The sequence below is a fragment of the Crinia signifera genome, chromosome 2 (assembly GCF_055691185.1).
Source record: "Crinia signifera chromosome 2, ASM5569118v1, whole genome shotgun sequence".
Lineage (NCBI taxonomy): Eukaryota > Metazoa > Chordata > Amphibia > Anura > Myobatrachidae > Crinia > Crinia signifera.
Window position 1 is genome coordinate 286,100,207 of NC_139218.1, and position 20,670 is coordinate 286,120,876.

The following is a 20,670-nucleotide window of genomic DNA, read 5'->3' on the forward strand; positions in this document are numbered from 1 at the left end:
AAGAAGTAGATAGCAATAACGATCTAGATTTTAATAGCTGCCATTTAAAAAAACTGGAAAGTGAATTTGCCCTATTCAGAGCTGTTGAGGCTAAAACGTAACTGCAGCTCCCCGGAGATGTTTGAGGAGAAAGCAGAAAAATATATTGCTAGATTCTTAGAGAAAGGATACCTGTTACACCCGATACTGTCAGCAAAAGAGAAGTGTGAACAGCTAGATCGAAAAATTCTGTTGCAATATAAACAAGATGTAGATAAAGGGAAGAATACATTATTTTGTCCATGTGTGACTCAATTTAAGGTAGGTAGTACTGAAATTAAAAGGATCTTGCTTAAACACTGGCCTATTGTAAAAATGGATCCCATTTTACAAGGATCTGTAGGAATGCGTCCGGAGGTGCTGTTTAAGAGGGCTAGTACATTAAAGAACAAACTTGCTCCCAGTTTATTACAAATTCAGTCATCAGAAAATAAAACTTAGTCTGTTTCCAAATATGCCACCACTAAGAGGTAAAAAACCCTGTGAAAAATAAAAATGGGACAGAAGTAGAAATAAAAGGGTTAATAAATTGTACTACGAGTTACGTAGTTTATATGCTCATTTGTCCTTGCGGAAAAAGATATATAGGGCAAACTAAAAGAATGCTGAAAATTTGCATATTAGAACACTACAGGAATATCAAGAATATAATAAGTAATCACAGTGTTCCACGACATTTTTTGAATGGTCAAAATAGTGATCCCAGCGGTATGCGGTTTATGGGCATTGAACAAGTAAACTTAGCTATAAGAGGAGGAAATTGTTAAATTACGGGCTAAAAATCGGGTTGATAAAGGTAATACAGGTCGAGTATCCCGTATCCGAATATCCGTTAGCCGAATTATTCCGAAAACCAGACATTCCAGAAAGTGAAAAAAAATTTTTTTTTTTGCTAAAAACCCACTGGGGACATTTGTAACAGCATCACTGGGGACATGATATGTAACTGGCACTATATATGTGCAAGACAATGATTGCTTGGCATTCAAATTCAGTGCTGAGATAGTACACACATTTTGTTTCACGTTTTGAAACCTTGTTTTTTGAACAAATGAAATATATTTGTGTGTATTTTATGTGATAATAAAATATATTTGTGTGTATATTATGTGTTTATACAGCATAAATACAAGATACTTCAAAATACATCATTGAAATATTAAAATATTCCGAAATACGGAATAATCCGTTATCCAAAATTCTCCTGGTCCCGAGCATTTTGGATAAGGGATACTCAACCTGTATATGTATATCAAATACTGTGTTGTTGTTTTTTTAAACAAAAGTTTTTAAGCATTTATGATTGTGCATGTATTTATACGTGTATAATTTTTAACACTTTTAAGATGATATAAAAACAGTCATTATCTATATGAATTGTCTAACATATATATGAAAGAAATGCTGCGCATTATTTTAGGATTTGTTTGTGTATATATATAGAGAGATTGAGAGAGGTTAAGATGACCTAATATGTGATATCATGTGTCTAGAGGTGTGGCCAGAAGAGGCCGGGTCCCGGAGTATATAGAGGAAGCTGACCGGCGCTGGCCCAGCCCTCTGACGAAGTCATTACGACGAAATACGTAGGGGAGTGGCTCAGCGTCGGTCAGACAAGCCGGAGTCTCTGTAGAGTGTAACCGCTCCACCTTCCAACCTGTGTGCAGCAAGTTTATATGCTGTTCATCTGCGGCGATCTAAGCCGCCAATCTTGGTAACGTCATTTTAATACCTGTGTTTGGAATACTTGTGAATAAATTACTATTTTAATTTTTTTTTTGTAAGTTTAATCTGCACTATAAAGAGCCCGTTCTCTTTGTTTGTATAGAGATTTTCCTGCTGGATTCAGGTGTTTTGGGCTAAGCACGGAGCTGCCTGGTTGTGAATTACACCTGAGTGCAATCAACACAGTCTGTGAGAAACAGCCAATTGGTATTTGGGACTTTTAGTTCCACAAACTCTACCTTGCATTCTTCCTTTATATTTGATTGAATTTGCAATCTTTCTTTTCCTTTTTGTTTATTCAGCACTGGGGTGCTTCCTCTAAGATAACAGATATCTATTCCACATAGGGCCGTTTAGGTCCGAATAAGGGCACTCACCAATTTTTCAAAAAGAATGAAAAAAAAAGTTTTTTATTACATCACCATTTCACAGGTTCGTCTACTTGCACGCAGGTAGGTATTTTATAGGTTGACGTTTCAGCAACGTATGGCCTTTTTCAAAACTCAGCAGCTGTAGACAACTGTTCAGTTAATGAACAGATGTCCTACTGTATTTCAATATTCCGGTTGGTGGGTTTGCTCACTTCTCTATTTAGATGTGCAATGTTATTTTGTATTAACCACTTAATTTGGTAAATAGAATACCACATGCCTGGAGAAGAATACAAGTGCAAACTGGTGTAGATATAGATTGATAAATACATGAATGTTAGCTGGTATGCCAGCTACAAGATGATGTGGCATGCATCGAATTGCCATCCATAGTATGCAGTCAGCGTATATTTTTTCATTTGAGGTACTGGATCCAGCGATTGATGTAGGGGTTATTCTGAGCTGATCGCTGTTGTGTGAATTCTCAAAATGATTGAAGATCGAACGACTCCACATGCGTATGGATTGTAGCACGCATGTGAGGCCAAACAGCAACAACACAATTACTGGTGTAGAACAGTGAGAAAAAATAACAGTGGGATTTGTGGCTGTATAAGGAGAGGGAGTAGTAGCCAGTTTGTTGCAGGATACTCCCAAGTGTTTATTGTTTTTTAATACTAATACTAGATCTGCCTTAGCCTCCCTTCTGCATATGCACATACATTTACACTCAAACATACAGCAAAAGCCACAAGCGCGCCATACAAGGCAAAGTGCATTTCGGCAATTGCCCCAGGTTAAAGACGCACTGTCAGCATTAAATGAAAGAAGTTACTGACACTTATGGTAGCCACATAAACTGCATTGGCTATTTGGCGCATGGTCAGTTCCGTTTAAGAAAAGTGACATCTGATGGACAAAAAGTTGTATTACACTCGCTGTATTTTCAGGCATACATGCTGCACCTTAATACACCGAACTGATATGGGATGGAGCCTTGGGTTTACGCTGATGCTGTGAATGTTTAGGCAGTTCCTGAAATCTTGGAAAGGCTCTGGTTGCATTGCCCTATACACACTTAACGAGTTCCACACCGATATTGGCGGCGGTGGTGCATACACACATGCCAAGGATGTCATGGAGCGACTGTCATGCTGCTGCTGAGGACATTATGAGGCAGTGGGTCTTTAATGTGTGCATCATTAATGACATGGAGTGCACACACTAGGCGATATTGTTCACAATATCGCTCAGAAAGCCCTTTCTGAGCGATATTGTGAACAATATTGCCTAGTGTGTATGGGGCTTTAGACATTTGTGGTCGACTGAGTTTATGCAGCGTCTGTAAAGCAGATGTTTGGTTGTTCTTTTTTCTATAAGATATATATATATATTACAATGAAAGGTGGAAAATATTACAAACTATGGTGTTCTAAATTGATAATCACCATCTCCATTTACATTGTAGTGGCTAAGGTCAGTGAGTAGAGGTTGGTAGTTATGTTGTTGTATAGAGGAATCTATGAATTGCATCCTAATGCAGTGTTTTGGATCTGTATACTGAAGGCCTCAATTATGCACACTGCAGCTGATCACCAAGACTAGTGCCCTTTTCATTTTCAAAGAAGACCCTACATGGACTTCAATTCTTCTTCTTTGTAAGTGAACAGTATTATTTTCCTGCTCTAAATGCTGTTAAGGTCCTATTTAAGCTTGCCTATTTAGACTACACTGTTTAGAAAGTGTAAAAGGAAAGTGTTGTCACTGGAAGTGTTAATGAAAACTTTTTATTTTCCCCCCTCCGGATTAAACCCGATGAAGGCCGGGTCCCCCTGGCAAATTATCTCCAAATAATTTTTTTTCATTTTGGCAGGGTCCCTAGAAGGTGTGGGGCCCATAGGTTGGTGCCTACACTGCCTATTTGGTAATCAGGCACTGGTCCAGACAAAGTGGTTTCTGATAGCAATGCAATTGGAGCTTAAGGGATCTAAAAACGGATGCATGTTCAATCATTTTTTTTCCACGATCCTTACAATTCCTGCTATAGCTTCTATGCTGCACTTAATGCTGATTAACTGGCAGGATAACTTTTTTTTAACTGAACCTAACGTGCATTAGAGACAGCCTGCCAATTAACACTTGGCGCGACTGTCCCCTTCAATCTCCCCAGGGAGATGTAGTTCCTTATGCATCCCTTTGCTTCTCCGGACTTAGGTATTTTCCTTTATTCTATAATGAAGGGATAGGGTTTTAATGTCCCTGTGGTGACTGGAAGTTGGTTAATTGTAGGCTGGAATTATCTAAATTTTTTTGTTTGTTTAATTGATAATAGATCTGAAATAAATATAAATATATAAAAATTAGATTTGGAACACTTTTATACCAATGAATAAAGATAAATAAATGAAAGGAATTTATTTGAAAGAAAATTAATTAATTACAAAAACCATTTAAATTCAAAGTCATTGTTGAGACCCAATGGTTTCAAGGTTTTTAAATCAAAGATTAGTTTCATTTCTTTGATCTTTGATCCAGCTTTGATTTAAAAACGTATAGGATCAATAGGGATTGATTGATCCGAGGGTATTGAAATAAAGGCAGCAGAATCACAGGAGCACCACTCTCTATTCAAACTCCCCACAAAAAAAATCAGTGGCGTTAAGTTGGATCCTTTTTGGATACCCAGTTTCCAAGTTGGAGGCTTTATTCATCATTGGGGAGTTGAAAATTAAAAAAGATGGACATGATGACCTTTTCTACTTAAGGTGGATAGATTCCCTGTTTAGATCAGTAGTAACCATGTTGACATTTATATTTTCAACACCACAAATTATACTTTAGAATGTGAATCGTTTTATCTTTGGCCCCTTGAGTCATGTCCACAGTATATACAGTATTTACCAACTTAGTCTATAGTATCTGTGTGTGTATTTGAAATCAATTTGTAATTGTTATAAATGTATGTGCAAAGTGATTTTAAACGGTGTACAGTATAGGCAGCACAGTCATTGTGCTACTGTATGTTCATGATGTTGTCTAGTCACAGCGACACGGACAGTTGTAAAGATGCCCCAGTGATTCTGTGTTTTTTTGTTATTTATATGTTTGGCACCTGATAGAAATATGTGTAGTCGGACACCGATAATACTGTACAGACCTGTTCTCTTCAGCCTGTTCCTTATGGGTTCCAAGCTTCTATACCAAGCAAATATTTGCATTTCGGGATGCTGTATAGGATGTTGTTTCTTACACTTAGAGGGTAATAAATCAAGTAAATTGAAAAAAAGTGATGGGAGAGGCTTGTGCTATAAATGCATTGTGTTAATATGACTCAATTACAGAACTGATTATTTTGTAAACCATTGCCACTGCTCGTACTGCATACACGCATATAAAAGCAACAAATGGAAAAACCTAATCATCCACTGGCTCCATTGTTATGATTTCAGCACAGCTGTAACTGTTATAGTTTTTAATTACAGACCACCAGCAGAATGCATTTGCCCATTGTTCACATTGATTTTAATTTCAGTTCATTTGACATTCATTTTTTTTATCTAAATTATTAGAACCAGCTCCTCAGAAGGTAGCGATTTTCTATATCGCTGTCTTTAGTTATAGGAAAATCTTCTGGCTTTTTTTTTTTAGTAAGGAAAAACTTATAAGCCAGGCAGGCATGATCGCTTCATTTTTTTTAACCGGACTTGAGGCTATATTAAGTGGTGAATTTAATGCATAATAAGCCTGGTATTGCATTTAATATTATTACAGTTTTAAATTATGGAGTGATATACTGAGGAGTCCTCTGTTTTGATTGCACATTCTGTAATGTAGCCAGACTAATTTGACCCATAATGCAACAGAGTAAATATATGAGAATAAGGTCCTTGCAAGAGCTTTAGTGTCCCTACAATAACTTTAACCCTTTGAGTGAATTTGGCAAAAAAGTTAATTTGTCCCCCAAAAAAGTGGGAAAATTGCCAAGTAAACATATTTATTCATCATAATGACCGGTGATGTTTTCCTTATATAGGAAATATAATAACACAACATTATTTATTTGAATTTATATAACAAAATGTGAACGACGCTGGCATTTTTAGTGGATTATTTGCACATCTCTCACAGAGATGTTTGCATCAAAGGGTTAAAAGTCCTGCATAACACAGTGGGCTAGGATTGAAGTTTTTGTTTTTAATGGGTAGTATATGTAGAAAAGTTAATAACATTAAGGCATCTAAAAAAAAAAAGTCCTGCTGCTTGGTACTCACATCCGAGGAATTTATAATTGCTATATTGTTAAATCTCTTGTATTTGAAGCTCAAGCATCTTGCAATACTACTTCTCCACACTTGTTCACTGCAGTGTGTTTTTCCATGCCATCACTGTACTTGCCCTTCTCCGGTTGTACTTTCTGGCATTGAACGATGCACTGTAACTATACATTTGTACAAAGGGTGCTAAAAGCATAATCTATCTAGGCCAGTTATCGGCATACAAATACCAATTTTGGAGCAAATTTTAAAATACCTCTATATATTGCAAATTAAAGTTAATTTCAGCCCTTTACAGAGCCTGTGGTGTAATATGGGCAGTACGGATGGTGTAATGGTTAGCATTACTGCCTCGCAGCGCTGAGGTCAGAATCCAAATCAGCTTTATTGGCCAGGTATACTTGCGTATACTAGGAATTTGTTTTTGGTTTGCTGTGCAGCAGCCAGGTGGGTAACAAGTAAACAGTATACAGTATAAACAATATAAACAGGTGGGGGAACATGTACAGTCATACAGAAAGTTATTCTGAGGGGACACCGTGTTAGATTATGTGCAAAGGGTTCTGGCGCGACTAGACAGTGAGGTGTTCATGAGTTCACGTGTCAACAGGTGAACCGCTTGAGGGAAGAAACTTTTTAGGCTTCTGGTGGACCTGGTCATGGGTTCAATTCCCACCATGGGCCCTAACTGTGCAAAGTTTCCTCCCACAATCCAAAAATATACTGGTAGGCTGACTTGTTATAGGGAATATAGTTTGAAAGCTTCACTGGGGCAGGGACTGATGTGAGTGTTGACATATTTTCTGTAAAGCACTGTGGAATATGTGTGTTCTTTATAAGAAACTGTTAATAAATAAATAAGTAATAGCTAGAAATATGACACCTACAGTATGTTGCAGATATTAATGGACTGATAAGAGTGGATCATAAATATGTCATCTACTGTACTTTGTATCAAAAGATGTGTCAAAGGCTGGTCATTTAATGACATTTCCTGTGTATAGTTAGAAACAACTTTTATGGTATAATGTGAAATTCTGATTAAATACTGGCTAATTTGGATAGTAATCCAGCCATCCGGCATTTAATGGAATTCCCTAATTGTTTGCTGGTTTTTCCTCTATATTTACAACAATTGTGTTTCAGCTGGCAAGAATGTGATAATCATTTACTTCAGCCAAGGACAGAATGGATGCTTCATGATTCCGAGTGAGCTACCGTAGGATGGGAATAATTAATAATAGGAATATGGAGTTTAACATACTGTTGTCAGTGACTCTCATAAGGAGTTTTGCACTTGGCTTCACCCAGCATGCAGTTTGTTGCCCTCTGAGTTGTATCTGAGTTGAATACAGTAGAGAGTAGTAAGCCAGGTCTGCAGGAACGTTGGGTCACTAGTCAGGGTCAAAATGTAAAAGACTGAACAATGCCAAGAATTAATAGAAGTAGAAGAGTCTGGGTCATACACATAGCAAAATTAAACATTTGTGGGTACTGGAGATAGGTGTGTGTGTAGCCTAATACTCTTTCAACTAATGGCTGCTAGAGGGGATTTTAAATCCAAGAAAAGACTGGCCTGACTGCAGGTGTAAATCATCACAAGTGTCCCTTACTTTATGTCCCTATAGGGAGCTGGGGACAGCACAGACATGGATCCAACATAGGTCTAAGAGGGGCAGAATGGGTAGAATGAGCCAGAGATAGCCAATGCATGATCCAGTGTGTATAAGCTGGGCATGTGAGTGGCTTCTGTTTCAGGAGTTTTCCAATGTGTTTTAAAGAAACAGAAAAAACGCGTGGTACTTGCTCTAACTTATGTTTGTAGTTGATAAGTCCTATAATAAACCCTTATACAGTAGGTATTGAGGTTCATGTTCTGCACAATGTAATTCCAGTGATTAACTAGAAGCAGTAACAACTTGGCTATTAGACAGGAATATTTCTTAATACCAGAGGTGTGCAATAAGTTTCTGAATGTGCAGTGCATGGGTAGAGTAGACACAATTTGACTATCTGGTTTGCTTCTTGACATTCTTGTTAGATGTCAAGGCACAGAACTGTATCTAAGCAGCACTGTACACCAAGAAATCAGCAGGTTTACTTCTACCACAAACTCATTATGGAGCTCAACATAGGCTAATGGAGATGCATACACCTACAAGAGAGGTCTGTGTCTGCAAGATACTTTTGGTGAAGAACACAGGCCTGAACCACTGCATTTGATTGGTTTACAAATTGTTAGTACAGGAGATTTTGGAAGAGAAAGAGTTGGGCAGCTGATCTCTGTCCACCATCAGTGAGGACAATTTTTCTGCCATGCCAGCTGTAGTTGAAGAGCACACAGTAGTGAATAGCCCAGTTACAGAAAGAGAGATTTATCTCATTGGGATCCATCTGTTTTATATTCCATTAAAAGCTTGGCCTGAGCAAGGTTTCTCTGCAGTGGATGCCTCAGCAGTTGACTCGAGAGCAGAAGATTCTACTGACTTGGTGGAGATCATTCAAACACTGGAGGCCTAGTGGACCCCACTTGAAGGTGGTTCCACAGAAGTTTAGATGCAAGAGCAGTGTGGCCAAGCAGATAGTGGCTATCAAATAGACTGGTCAAGTAGCTACCACACCTCTTCACTGGTGACTGGTACAGAAACCAATGCCTGCTGAAAGTGCTGCAAACCATTTCCTGGCACTGTGAAAGAACTTGCCTCAGTGGTGTAGTCATCATGACAATGCACTTGACCACAATTTTATGTTAATGGTGGATTTTCTCATCCATGAATGACTTTTTGTGGCTGTGCAATAGTGTACAACTCTAAATCAGGCCCAATGACCTGTGCAAATGCTGTGAGTTTAAGTCATAAGGGTACATCAGATGTGTAGGAAACAGAGGCAAGCAATGTGGGTGATCAAGTAGTAAAGTTTTAGAGTGAGTCAAGAGGATAAAATATAAAAATAAATGTTATATATATATATATATATATATCTCAAAACTACAAAGTTATTTTAACAATGTTTCTCTCTTAATGAGCATCCTAGTATGTTTTGGTATTTAGTGTTGGGCTATCTGTCCAGCTGTGGCTAAGATACAAGTCCCAGACAAAGAGCCACAGTTTGCTTGCTCATATATGACTCGTAAACAGAATAGCGTCGAACACTATTGAAGATACAGTATGTTGTACTTAACAGCAAGCTGTGTATTATTAAACAAATTGCATACATGCTTTTCTTTAGGAAACTATTCTGTTTACCAGTAAATACTTATTGAGTCCTTTTGTTGCTACGCAGGTTTTGATTGAAGTCTAATTGGAAAAATGTTGGAGTGAAAACTGTGGCATGAGGCAACAAAGGAAATAAACAATTGGATTGCTTAATGTGTTTAATATGCCACTAATTCAGTATGAAAACACTTCATTGAATTACAAGCTTAAAACAGCAATGTACATATTTGTCTTATTTAGAAGCACAATAACATAAAACTCTTACATAACATACATTTCTTCAAACGTGTCATTTTTTAATAAGACAATTTAACATGTGAAATTAATAAACACAATTATGCCATCAAAAGGAAACAAATTAGTGAATTTGGCAGAATACAATTGATTTTGTCATGTAGATCAACCTTACCAAAGTCTGCACAGAGGGATCATTTTACAGCTTTTCTAACTAATTTCCCACTCTGCTGCCAGAAAGTAATGACTATCTAGTTTTATCATGGTGAGGATTTAAAATGCTGTAGTCTATGGGGGGGGGGGGTATAATCTCAGCTGATATATTTTGGCCAAGCAGAAATATCGTCCATTTTTGACAAGAGTAGGTTGTTCGACCTATTCAATGTCAGTTCCGTCTTTCTGACTGTCGGAAAAGATTTTAACAGTTGGAAAGTCCATGCATCTGCAAAAATTCAGCAATCCTTTGGCCGTTTTCGACAATGCTGATTTGCCTTCTAACAATATTGAATCTGCATAGGCGAAACGGACGAGATTTAATACTGACAAATTAAATTTCCACTGGGCAAAAATATTGTCCTAGATTTGCATACTATGCATCTTGGAGAAATGTTGAACTGTCTCTGAATAATTATGTGCCTGATTCAGAGTTGTATGCTAATGCCACCACAGCTGCAAATGTGGATGCAACGACTGTGCAAATATATGCAAATGTGACAACCGCCTGGATTTGTATAGAGATTCCCAGCATCGGCTCTGTGAGTCTCAGCAGCTGCACACAGACTGGTGGCACAGCATCATAGAAAACATTGTATTTCTACAGGGGGGTTTCCAAATGCTAAACTTAAGGCCCATACACACTAGAAGATTTTCGTTTCCAAAGACTTTGCCAAAATCTCTGATGGATTTATCTATCACCAAAGTAGTGCGTACACACTGAGCTATTTTCCCCCAAAGAGCAAGAGATTTTCAGGAGGCGAAAGACTTTGCTGAAAATCTTTCATATAAAAGGATATTTACATAATGGGAGGGGTTAAAATTCCAAGGGTGAGAGCAGGGGCCATTTTATTCAGTGTATTTCTTTTCTTGGGGCCTGATTCAGAACTGATTGCTGGGCTGCGTATATTCGTAGCCCAGCGATCAGGTAAATGCTGTCCTGCCCAGGGAAATCCCACCCATGTGTATAGCTACGATTTTACTTGCAGCCGTATTGCCCCTTACACATTATGCCACACATCATAATGCCCATTACATGTTATACACACCAGTACACCTTATGTCACACACCGCAATGCCCATTACACATTATGCCACACACCATGATGCCCATTAAGCCACATACCATAATGCCAGGGGCTTCATGCTCGATCCCAGGGCCCTTCATGATCGATGCCATGGGTGGGGGTGAAGTGCTCGTTGCCACGGGGGAGTTTAAGAGCTGTGTATATATTACTGCAATATATATATATATATATACTGCATTATAGGTATCATTGGTGGCCAGTGGTGCTGTTAATATATACATTGCTGGCATGTGCCAGCAATGTATATATTACTGGCTTATGTGTCATTGGTGCCCAGTGGTACAGTAATATATACATTGCTGGCATGTGCCAGCAATGTATATATCACTGCCTTAAAACAAAATCATTGGTGCCCAGTGGTGCAGTAACATATACATTGCTGGCATGTGCCAGCAATGTATATATCACTGCCTTAAAACAAAATCATTGGTGCCCAGTGGTACAGTAATATATACATTGCTGGCATGTGCCAGCAATGTATATATCACTGCCTTAAAACAAAATCATTGGTGCCCAGTGGTGCAGTAATATATACATTGCTGGCATGTGCCAGCAATGTTTATATCACTGCCTTAAAAAACCTTCATTGGTGGTCAGTGGGGTTATGCTCCACACAGCAGGAGCAGGGAGCAAGCCTGTGAGCCTGGGGGTGGGGGGCTTTCTGCTGGGGGCGGGGCGTCCTGCCGAGCTGTATGTCCGGCCAGGGGAGTGGAGGAGAACCTGTCACTGTGCAGCAGCAGCAGCAGCGTTGGAGCCAGGAGAAGAGACAGGCAGCGTGGGGAGCGGGGAGGGGTGAGTATGAACAGGGGGAGTGAGCGGGCTGTCAGCTGGACTGAAAGACTTTCAGCTTTCAGTCCGGCTGCTGTACACACTTGGCGATGATGGCTGAAAAACCAGCCATCATCGCTAGGTGTGCTGGTAAAACCAGCAGATTGCCCACCTCGTTAGCGAGGATGCGGGAGCGCGCATCCTCGCTAGTCGGCAATCTGGGGGGGCATACACACCAGGCGATTTTCAGCGGAAAATCGCTCAAAACGGCTGTTTTGAGCGATTTTCAGCTGAAAATCGTCAAGTGTGTATGGGCCTTTAGAGCAATTGTCAGCAGCCTGTGAAGGATGTATAATTAGCCTGTAACCAGCTATAGCCTGCCACAACCAAAGTGCAGTGTATGTAATACAGCACATCAGACATATGTAGACCCAATGATCATGATAAGCCACTTACCAGTTCTCTGTATGGTGGAATGATTAAACATTCAGATCCACAAACACACATACTGGCCAGGCTGCGCATTTTGTCTATGCAGCATGGCTGCAAAATCTGAGACTTGAAAGACATTGTTACTACAGATGGAATCGCAGACACAGGTTGAAACATGCCCTAGAATCGTCTTTGACACACTTTCGTGTTGGTAGCTATGCCTTAAATGCATCCTTGCTCTCTAAATGCATCCTTAAAACTCCTATCTTATCCCTTTAAATGGTATCAGACCTCCCTGCAGGTATCAGACCTTAAATGCACTTCAAACCTTCACTCATTTAGTTGATTAAATATTTCTTAAAAACATTTTTGTTGCATATGATGCGTAGACTTTATTTAATCAGGGGTAACTTTATGCAAACGTTCAAGAAATTGCTCTTCTACCCAAAATAGGTTTGCTTATTTTTAAGTGCACTATGGCCATTGCAGCTTCATACACTCAAAAATGCGACAAGTACTACTACTAATAATAATAGTTGTTATTATTTCCTAGATGACTCGCCCTGGAAAACCTGCTGTAAAATTTAATCTTATGCTGTGCTAAAGGCCCAAGATTGTAATTTTTTTAAAGCCTCCACCATAGTGATACTCAATGACAACAATGAAATCAGGTGTGGTGGTGGTGTTTGAAACACACCGCTCCTGACTTGATAGCTTGTGTGTGTTGATAAATTCCACATCCACTCCTGAGAGTTAGCACCATGATGCATTTATTTTTTGTGTGTATGTGTGTGTGTTGTACTGTTTTTGTATGTGTGTTGTAGTGTATGTGTGTGTATCCGTCCAAAATGTAAGTGTGTGAGGTGTGCTACATATATATGTGAGTGTAGTGTGCTGTGTGTATCTGTGCAATGTTTAAGTGTGTTTTTTGTGCGTGTCCTGTGTGTTTGTGTGTGTTGTACTGTTTTTGGGTGTGTTGTATTGCATGTGGTTTGTTATGTATGTGTGTTTGTGTGTTGTGTTTATCCATCCAACGTGTAAGTGTGTGAGGTGCGCTATGTATATATGGGTGTGTAGTATGCTGTGTGTGTACGTGTGTCCCCAATTATTCCTTATTGTTTAAAGTCTCCAACATTATGTTAGAATGCGTTTTGTATTCAGTTTCATTGACAGCAATGAAATCAGGTGATGTTGTTTCTTTGTCATAGTTTCCCAGATCGTCGACTTTTTTTTCCAGCTCATCAATCAAGGCACAATGGGGCAGATGTATTAAGCCTGGCGAAGAGATAAACTGGAGTTAAAGTGAAAGGAGATAATGCACCAGCCAATCAGCTGTGTTTGAAATATGTCAGTTAGGAGTTGATTGGCTGGTGCATTATCTCCTTCCACTTTAACTCCAGTTTATCTCTTCGCCAGGCTTAATACATCTGCCCCATTGAACCTTGGTGTTTTTTAAATTTCTAAGTGAAATTTCCCCAAAACCGCTTCCACGTGCACACCACCAGGTCCAGAGGTAACTTGTTGCCCAATATGGCGACTCTGAGTACCACGGTGTCTCCGCAATGCGACAGACATGCACACATACAGTATACGTTTTGTGTACATTTCCTAAATAGGCATCTTAGAATGGGTGTAGTTCAATAGAGCTACAGTAAAAATATAGATAGTCAATAGGAGGAATCCAACTGGTTGACAGTGTTCAATGGTTGACATGGAAAAGGTCAAAAGGTCGACATAAAAATAGTAAATGCAAATATTGAGATTTTTTTTTTGTTAATGCTATTTTGTATTTATAATCATATTTAAGACAAATTAGTGAAAAGTGTACCCTCGAGGGCTTGCTTCACTAATCATGCTTTAGGTAAGGAGCCTCGCTACGGTTCCCAATCATAGTTAACTTGGATGGTATTTGATGAAATGTTGAAAAAACTTGAGCATGGTCATGTTGACCTTTTGAATCTGTTGACTTTAATTACTGCCTACCTTTTACCTATTAACCCTGTTGACCATTTGCATGTAAACCTTTTGAAGTTGACTTATTGAATGTCTATTTTTTTTCTTTCTGTACATTTATTAACCAGATACCATTGGCACATTGCTGCTTCATACTGGTGAAGTCTTGGGTTCAATTTAAATTTGGACTCCATGTATTTGGTGCGAGAAGCCATAGGTGCTGGAGTCCTAGAATGACTGTATTTTTACAGCAGCAGTTTTTAGTAGGCAAATCTAACAATTATTCAAATTTACCTACTATCTCGGATCCTGTGGGAGACTGATGGTTTTCAGATACTCCCATTCATCCCTCCCAAATTCTGCCCACTTTAGGGTGAATCAAGCAGAATGGGTAATTTAATACAGTAAAATCACAGTCCTGTGAATGGGGCAGAACCTTATGATACAACCTATGCTAACGGCATCATTTTACCCTACCACTAAGCGATTACTATCCAATCTTAGAAATTAGCCTGGTCTTGACATCTACTTCTTCTCTTTGGGCATATACCAGAGAGGAATTAATAAATGTAGGCAAGTGCGCAATGATTGCTGCTTTAAAAATACAGCCATTTTCACACTAACTTCTGGCTTCTCGTACCCTATTACATTTATTTAGGTTACATTGCTGTGTTCTCCCTGTGTGTATGTTTGTTTTTCTTCTACACACCACAAACCTAATGGTAGCTTAATTGGCTTCCACAAAAAAAAATGGACCAATTTGTACGTATGGAATAGGGAATTTAAACTGCAACTTCTAGTTGGTCAGAGAGTGATGTGAGTGATTTACATATTCCCTGAACAGTGCTGCTTAATGTGATTGACGCTACATAAATGTACAATGATAAATTTGTCATTTTATTGGTAACACTGAAATATTGTATCCCGCGAAACAAGTATAACAAGAAAATAAAACTGTATCTGAAGCGATAAATCTTTATTATTTATTATACATTTGTTCCTATTCACATTTGTTTAATACAATGACATTCTCCTAAGGTCCAGCAATGAGTAGAGATTAGGAATTCCTGCCCATATCACACTGGGAGCATTGCCAAAACAAATTCCAATATAAAACATCTGTACTTTGTAGTGAATTGTGAATCTATAGGAAAGCAGCTACTATGCTACAATATCACACAATATGAAGGTAATACTGTACAGTAGCCTAACTAGCTACATGTGGGCTCCAGAGCAAAAGTTTGTAAGGGCCCCTATTCATCACATAATGCTGAAAAATGTATATAGCACATGACACTTTGGCAGGCAAAGTGGGCCCCTCTCAGCTCTGGGCCCCATAGCAGCTGCACCCCCTGCACCTATGGTAGTTCCGCCATGTTTCCGGTACTATTTCTGACCTAAGTTGCAATTACACTATTAATTTTAAAACCATGATTTAATTGAAGGATTTTACATAGTTACTGTATAATACTGTTTGCTCTTATGTTCAGCAGTAAAGGTTAAAAATCGCATATATTCAATAGCAACAACAATGAAAAGCAACTCTGCCTAGTATAATAACTTTATCCGTAAGGGTGAGTAGACACTGGGCCAGATGTATCAAGCTTCAAAAAGTGATAAAGTGGAGAGCAATAAACAACCAGCCAATCTGCTCCCAACTGCCATTTTCAAGCCCATACCATACTATGACAGTTGGGCACTGATTGGCTGGTTGTTTATCACTCACCATTTTATCACTTTTCAAGTTTGAGATCTATTGTTTAGGCAGATAGAGAACAATAGATCGCTAAGTGCACTGGTGGATGTGTACAACCGATCTATTTGTGAATGAAGTAATTACAGACCTATCATGTCACCGTGCATGCACAGCAGATGGCAATATATTGTTTTAGAGAACTGCCAATTCACTGATATGCTGGCTGCAGGAACTGCCATCAAGGATGCCACAACCGGTTCCTGTGGCCAGGCACATCAAATAGTTGGTAAGTTTGAATGCTGTGCTTTATATTACCATATTAATTGGTCAGTAAAGAGAAAGCCGATACCTCACTTTAGTGTGTTCCCAGCCTACGGCCTTGGGTAAAAATAGCAAGATATTTAAAACCATTCATTTTGTAAAGTGACGTCAATGCAGATACAAACCATTGAGCTAACATTGTGCATCAATAGAAAAGCCCATGAATAACATATTGCTGCTATTCCCCAAAATGAAGTCATGTAAGGGTATGTGCTAGAAATCTAGCAAGTCTGTTGGATGAAGCCATTTGAAATGAAATCACCAACGAATAACTGATTTAATGAAAACAGACGTGCCAATCCAGAGATAATTGACCTCTCGCTAACACAGCTGCACCATATATTATATCACATCAGGCAATTAGGTACTACTTCTATGCTACAAGATTATACTTGCAAATACACATGAACAGAATATGGACAATATTACCGTGACAATAAAAAACCAGAACCAAACAAAAAGGAATATTTTTTTCAGTACAAAAGAAAGATCAAGCTACTTAATTCTTTTGTATAATTCATTCTTTATTTATATAATTTCTTTCTTTCATAAATTTCATTTTATATTTTTAAATAACAGGAGCCGGTTTTATTCACTGGGACAATGAGAAAAAACCTTGATCCTTTTGATGGGCATACTGACGAGGAGCTGTGGGATGTTTTAGAAGAGGTACTAACAACAAAAAAGATGTATTTGTCATTCGCTACAATTCATCTTTGTTATATTTATTATCCCTGTGCGTACGTACCTGTGTAGCTTCTGCTTTTTAATTTTATATGTCACTTTTATTAAAGCCCTAATAACGTTGATAACCCTTACAGAAGGAAATCAGTAAATGGCTTGGGTAATGTTAAGAACTCTTTATATTCCCTAAATGGGCCCTTCAGTCAAAGTATCTGAATATGTATTTCTTAACACAAAAGGCTCCTTTTAATAGATCTAGTGACTTTGTTATTTGTTGTAATGTTATAATATACCTTATAGTGAACTATGTTTTAGTGTATCGTTTGTTTTTTCACCATTGAGCACTTAATCTAATTTAAAAGTCAATAACGACATAATCATTTAAGAGGAAGTGCCCGACAGTTCACAGCCCTTCTGATTTGTCAGTTGTATTAATTGAAAGCAGCAACTCACTGAGCTGCTGCTTTCAATTAATACAACTGGCCAATCAGCTCCTGCCTGTCATATTTCAAATCAAGCCTGTAACTTCACAGGTAGGAGCTGACTGGCCGGTGGTAAAAAGTTTATCACTTCACCGAGCTTAATAAATCGACCCCTGAGGGTAGAAGAAGGAATTTTTTTTATAAATAAAGGAATGGAAGAAAAAACATTTTTAAAAGACTTTACCTTCAGTTCCATAAATACTCAGCATAATAGCTTTTCTTTTTAAAAAGGCCATGATACAGTTTTCTTTACATTTCTTTATTCAAGTTTATTCAGATAATTTAGAGAGTTAAGATGATTAACCCTTTGAGTGCCAATTGAATTGTCTTTTTCTGTCAGCCTCTCTGCAGCAGTAAGTGGTCCATTCCCAATGGTGTCACATTGGCATATACTGCTTTTTTTACCACTCAGAAATCTATATACTAAGCTTTGGAGATAGCTAGCTGGTAATTTATTTATCACTGTGCATACATAGTTTGAAAAAAGATAGAGCTGGTTGGTTGGTACTTTAACTCGGTCCACTTTATCTATCTCCAAGGCTTTGTACATTGACCCCTTTTTTTTTACAATTCGAGTAACAAAGCATTTTAATGGAAACTGTTCCTTTTTCCATGACCACATACCCACCAGTGTTACTAGTCTATGGGAGTAAGCCATTTTGCAGCTTTTATTTTATTTTTCCAATCTCCATTTACTAAATAAATGTATTGGTGAAATCTAGATAACCACTAATTACCCCTCCCCCCCCCCCCCCCAAAAAAAAACCCAGCCATTTGTTATACCCCTTTCAGACATAAACCAAAAACCCATGTTTTTGATGGTGCACGTGCATCAAGCCAGGTCCTGCTTATGTCTAGAAGGATCTAACACGTATTGACAGTCCCTTTGTGCAACCCTACAGATGACCAATGATATACCAATGGACCAGTGTAGGTGCCCTGGCTTGATGACCTTTTTTATGTACAGTATAAACTAAATTCATTGGAGGGAACAGTAGCACTAGAAGATGACATCTTCTGCAAGTGTTCATTGTAAGCTGGAAGACCAAAGTCCTTTTGTGAAGGGTGATGACCTTGGAATGAGGCAGGTCTTCAAACATATTGTAAAGCGCAATGGAATATGCTGCGCTATATAAGAAACTGTAAATAAATAAACATATTTAAAATAGGGGGAGAGCGGGGTAAGTTAAGAAAGTCCTGGCTTACACACGTTCTCAGTGTCCTAATCCGAGCCACGTTAAAGCCTGGGTTTATGTCTGAAAGGGCTATTTGCATACTCCCCAACCTTTGAAACTTATTGAATTATCTTGTCTTGCAAAACCAATAATTTGCATGAGGGCATAAATAAGATCCAGGGCTGAGCTTCTTCATATAGAAACAGGTGCATCATTTCATAAAATGGTCAATATGCTCCTATTTCTAAGCGATCATTTCTAATGCTATAACTAGACTATAATAACTTGTTTTCTGTTTGCTTCTAATTTGTTAATTATTGCAAATTTTCATAGTGAATTATTTGTGTGATCAGCAGCTTAGAGTAGTGCAAAATAGATGTAGGGTATATAAAATGGCGCTGAAAATTAATGACAGGCATGGTCTATACTTATCTTAATGTTCTAATCCATAGGCTTTTTTCCCTTCTCTCTGCCTTACGTGCTTGATAGTGGATGTTTCCAATATGAAAAAAAAATAAAATGTACAACCAATGTGTAGTAAAGTCTCCTCTAGTTATGTATATAAATGTTGGTTAGGCAATAGCATACCCAATTTACAGGATTAATGGTATAAAACACACATAAAGTGTCCTTTTTATACTAAAATAGGGGGTGCATAACCATACTCACGCCGTCAGTGGTGTGTAATTTCATCAAAAGGTATCTTTTGCGTACAGTCTGCCGTTTAAGTAAAAAAATTGTTATTTAAACACGCAAAAAATACACACAACATGATATAAAAAAACATTTGGAGGGTGATGGTGGTGACCCAGGACTTTGGTTAGGACCCGCTAGTGTGGACTGGTGTAACTAGTAGTTGTTAAAAAAAGACAGGAGAGAGTTCGCAGGTGGAGTGAGTGGTATTGGCAGACCCGGATTTAAGGTACGATCCAACTTTTTACCAACTACTAGCGTTACACCGGTCCACACTAGAGGGTCCTAACCAAAGACCTGGGTCATTACCCTCCAAACGGTGCTCTAGAAGTTTTTCTCATCATGTTGTGTGTATTTCTTGGTATTTTTTTTGCGTGATTAAATAAAATAATATTTTAAACAAATGGCAGAGTGTATGCAAAAGATAAACACCATTGACGATGTGAGTACGGTTATGCACCCCCTACCTCAGCATAAAAAGAAACCTTTGTTTGTTTTATACCATTAATTGTGTACAATAGGTATGCTTATTGCCTAACCAACATTTATATACAAACCTAGAGGATACTTTCCTACACGTTGGCTGTACATTTTATTGTTTTCTTATTGGAAACATCCATTATTAAGCACGTAAGGCGGAGAGGAGGAAACAAAAAGCCTATGGATTAGATAATTAAGGTTAGTATAGACCAGTGATGGCTAACCTTGACACTCCAGCTGTTGCTCAAGTACACATACCAGCATGCCTTTCTACAGTTTTACTATTTGGCCATGCTAAAACTGATGCAGGGCATGCTGAGATGTGTAGTTCAACAACAGCTGGAGTGTCCAGGTTAGCAATCACTGGTATAGACCATGCCTATTATTCATTTTTCAGCACCTTTTTTTTTATACTCTTCATGTATTTTGCACCACATGTACTTTGGAATCATAGGGATTGATTCCTGGGTATTAAACTAGGCAGAAGAAGTAGAAAGAAGCGCCCCAACTTTTTCTCACCATTCCACAAAGCAGCTTAGAACAGATTGAAACTACTGAAATCCAATTCATGGTCTACAGTGCAATGCTTAGACTGTCTATAGCAATGGTCACGGAACTCGGTCCTCATTACCCCACGCAGTGCATGTTTTGCAGGTCTCCTCACAGAATCACAAGTGAAATAATTAACTCCACCTGCGGACCTTAGAAAATGTGTCTGTGACTTATTAGTACACCTGTGAGGTTACCAGCAAAACATGCACTGTGTGGGGTAATGAGGACCGAGTTCCCTGACCACTGGTCTATAGAATAACCATTTCAGGTGTCAA

The 20,670-nt window shown here is 38.4% G+C and overlaps 1 protein-coding gene across 1 annotated transcript in view; it reads left to right on the top strand.

Annotated features, from left to right (window-relative positions):
• The window catches only part of ABCC4 (ATP binding cassette subfamily C member 4 (PEL blood group)), a 256,979-nt gene that overhangs the window by 188,514 nt on the left and 47,795 nt on the right, over window positions 1-20,670 (top strand). Inside the window, exon 27 of the mRNA XM_083168791.1 lies at window positions 16,909-16,998. Within this exon, the coding sequence (XP_083024917.1) occupies window positions 16,909-16,998 (90 nt within the window). The remainder of the gene's footprint in view (window positions 1-16,908; window positions 16,999-20,670) is intronic.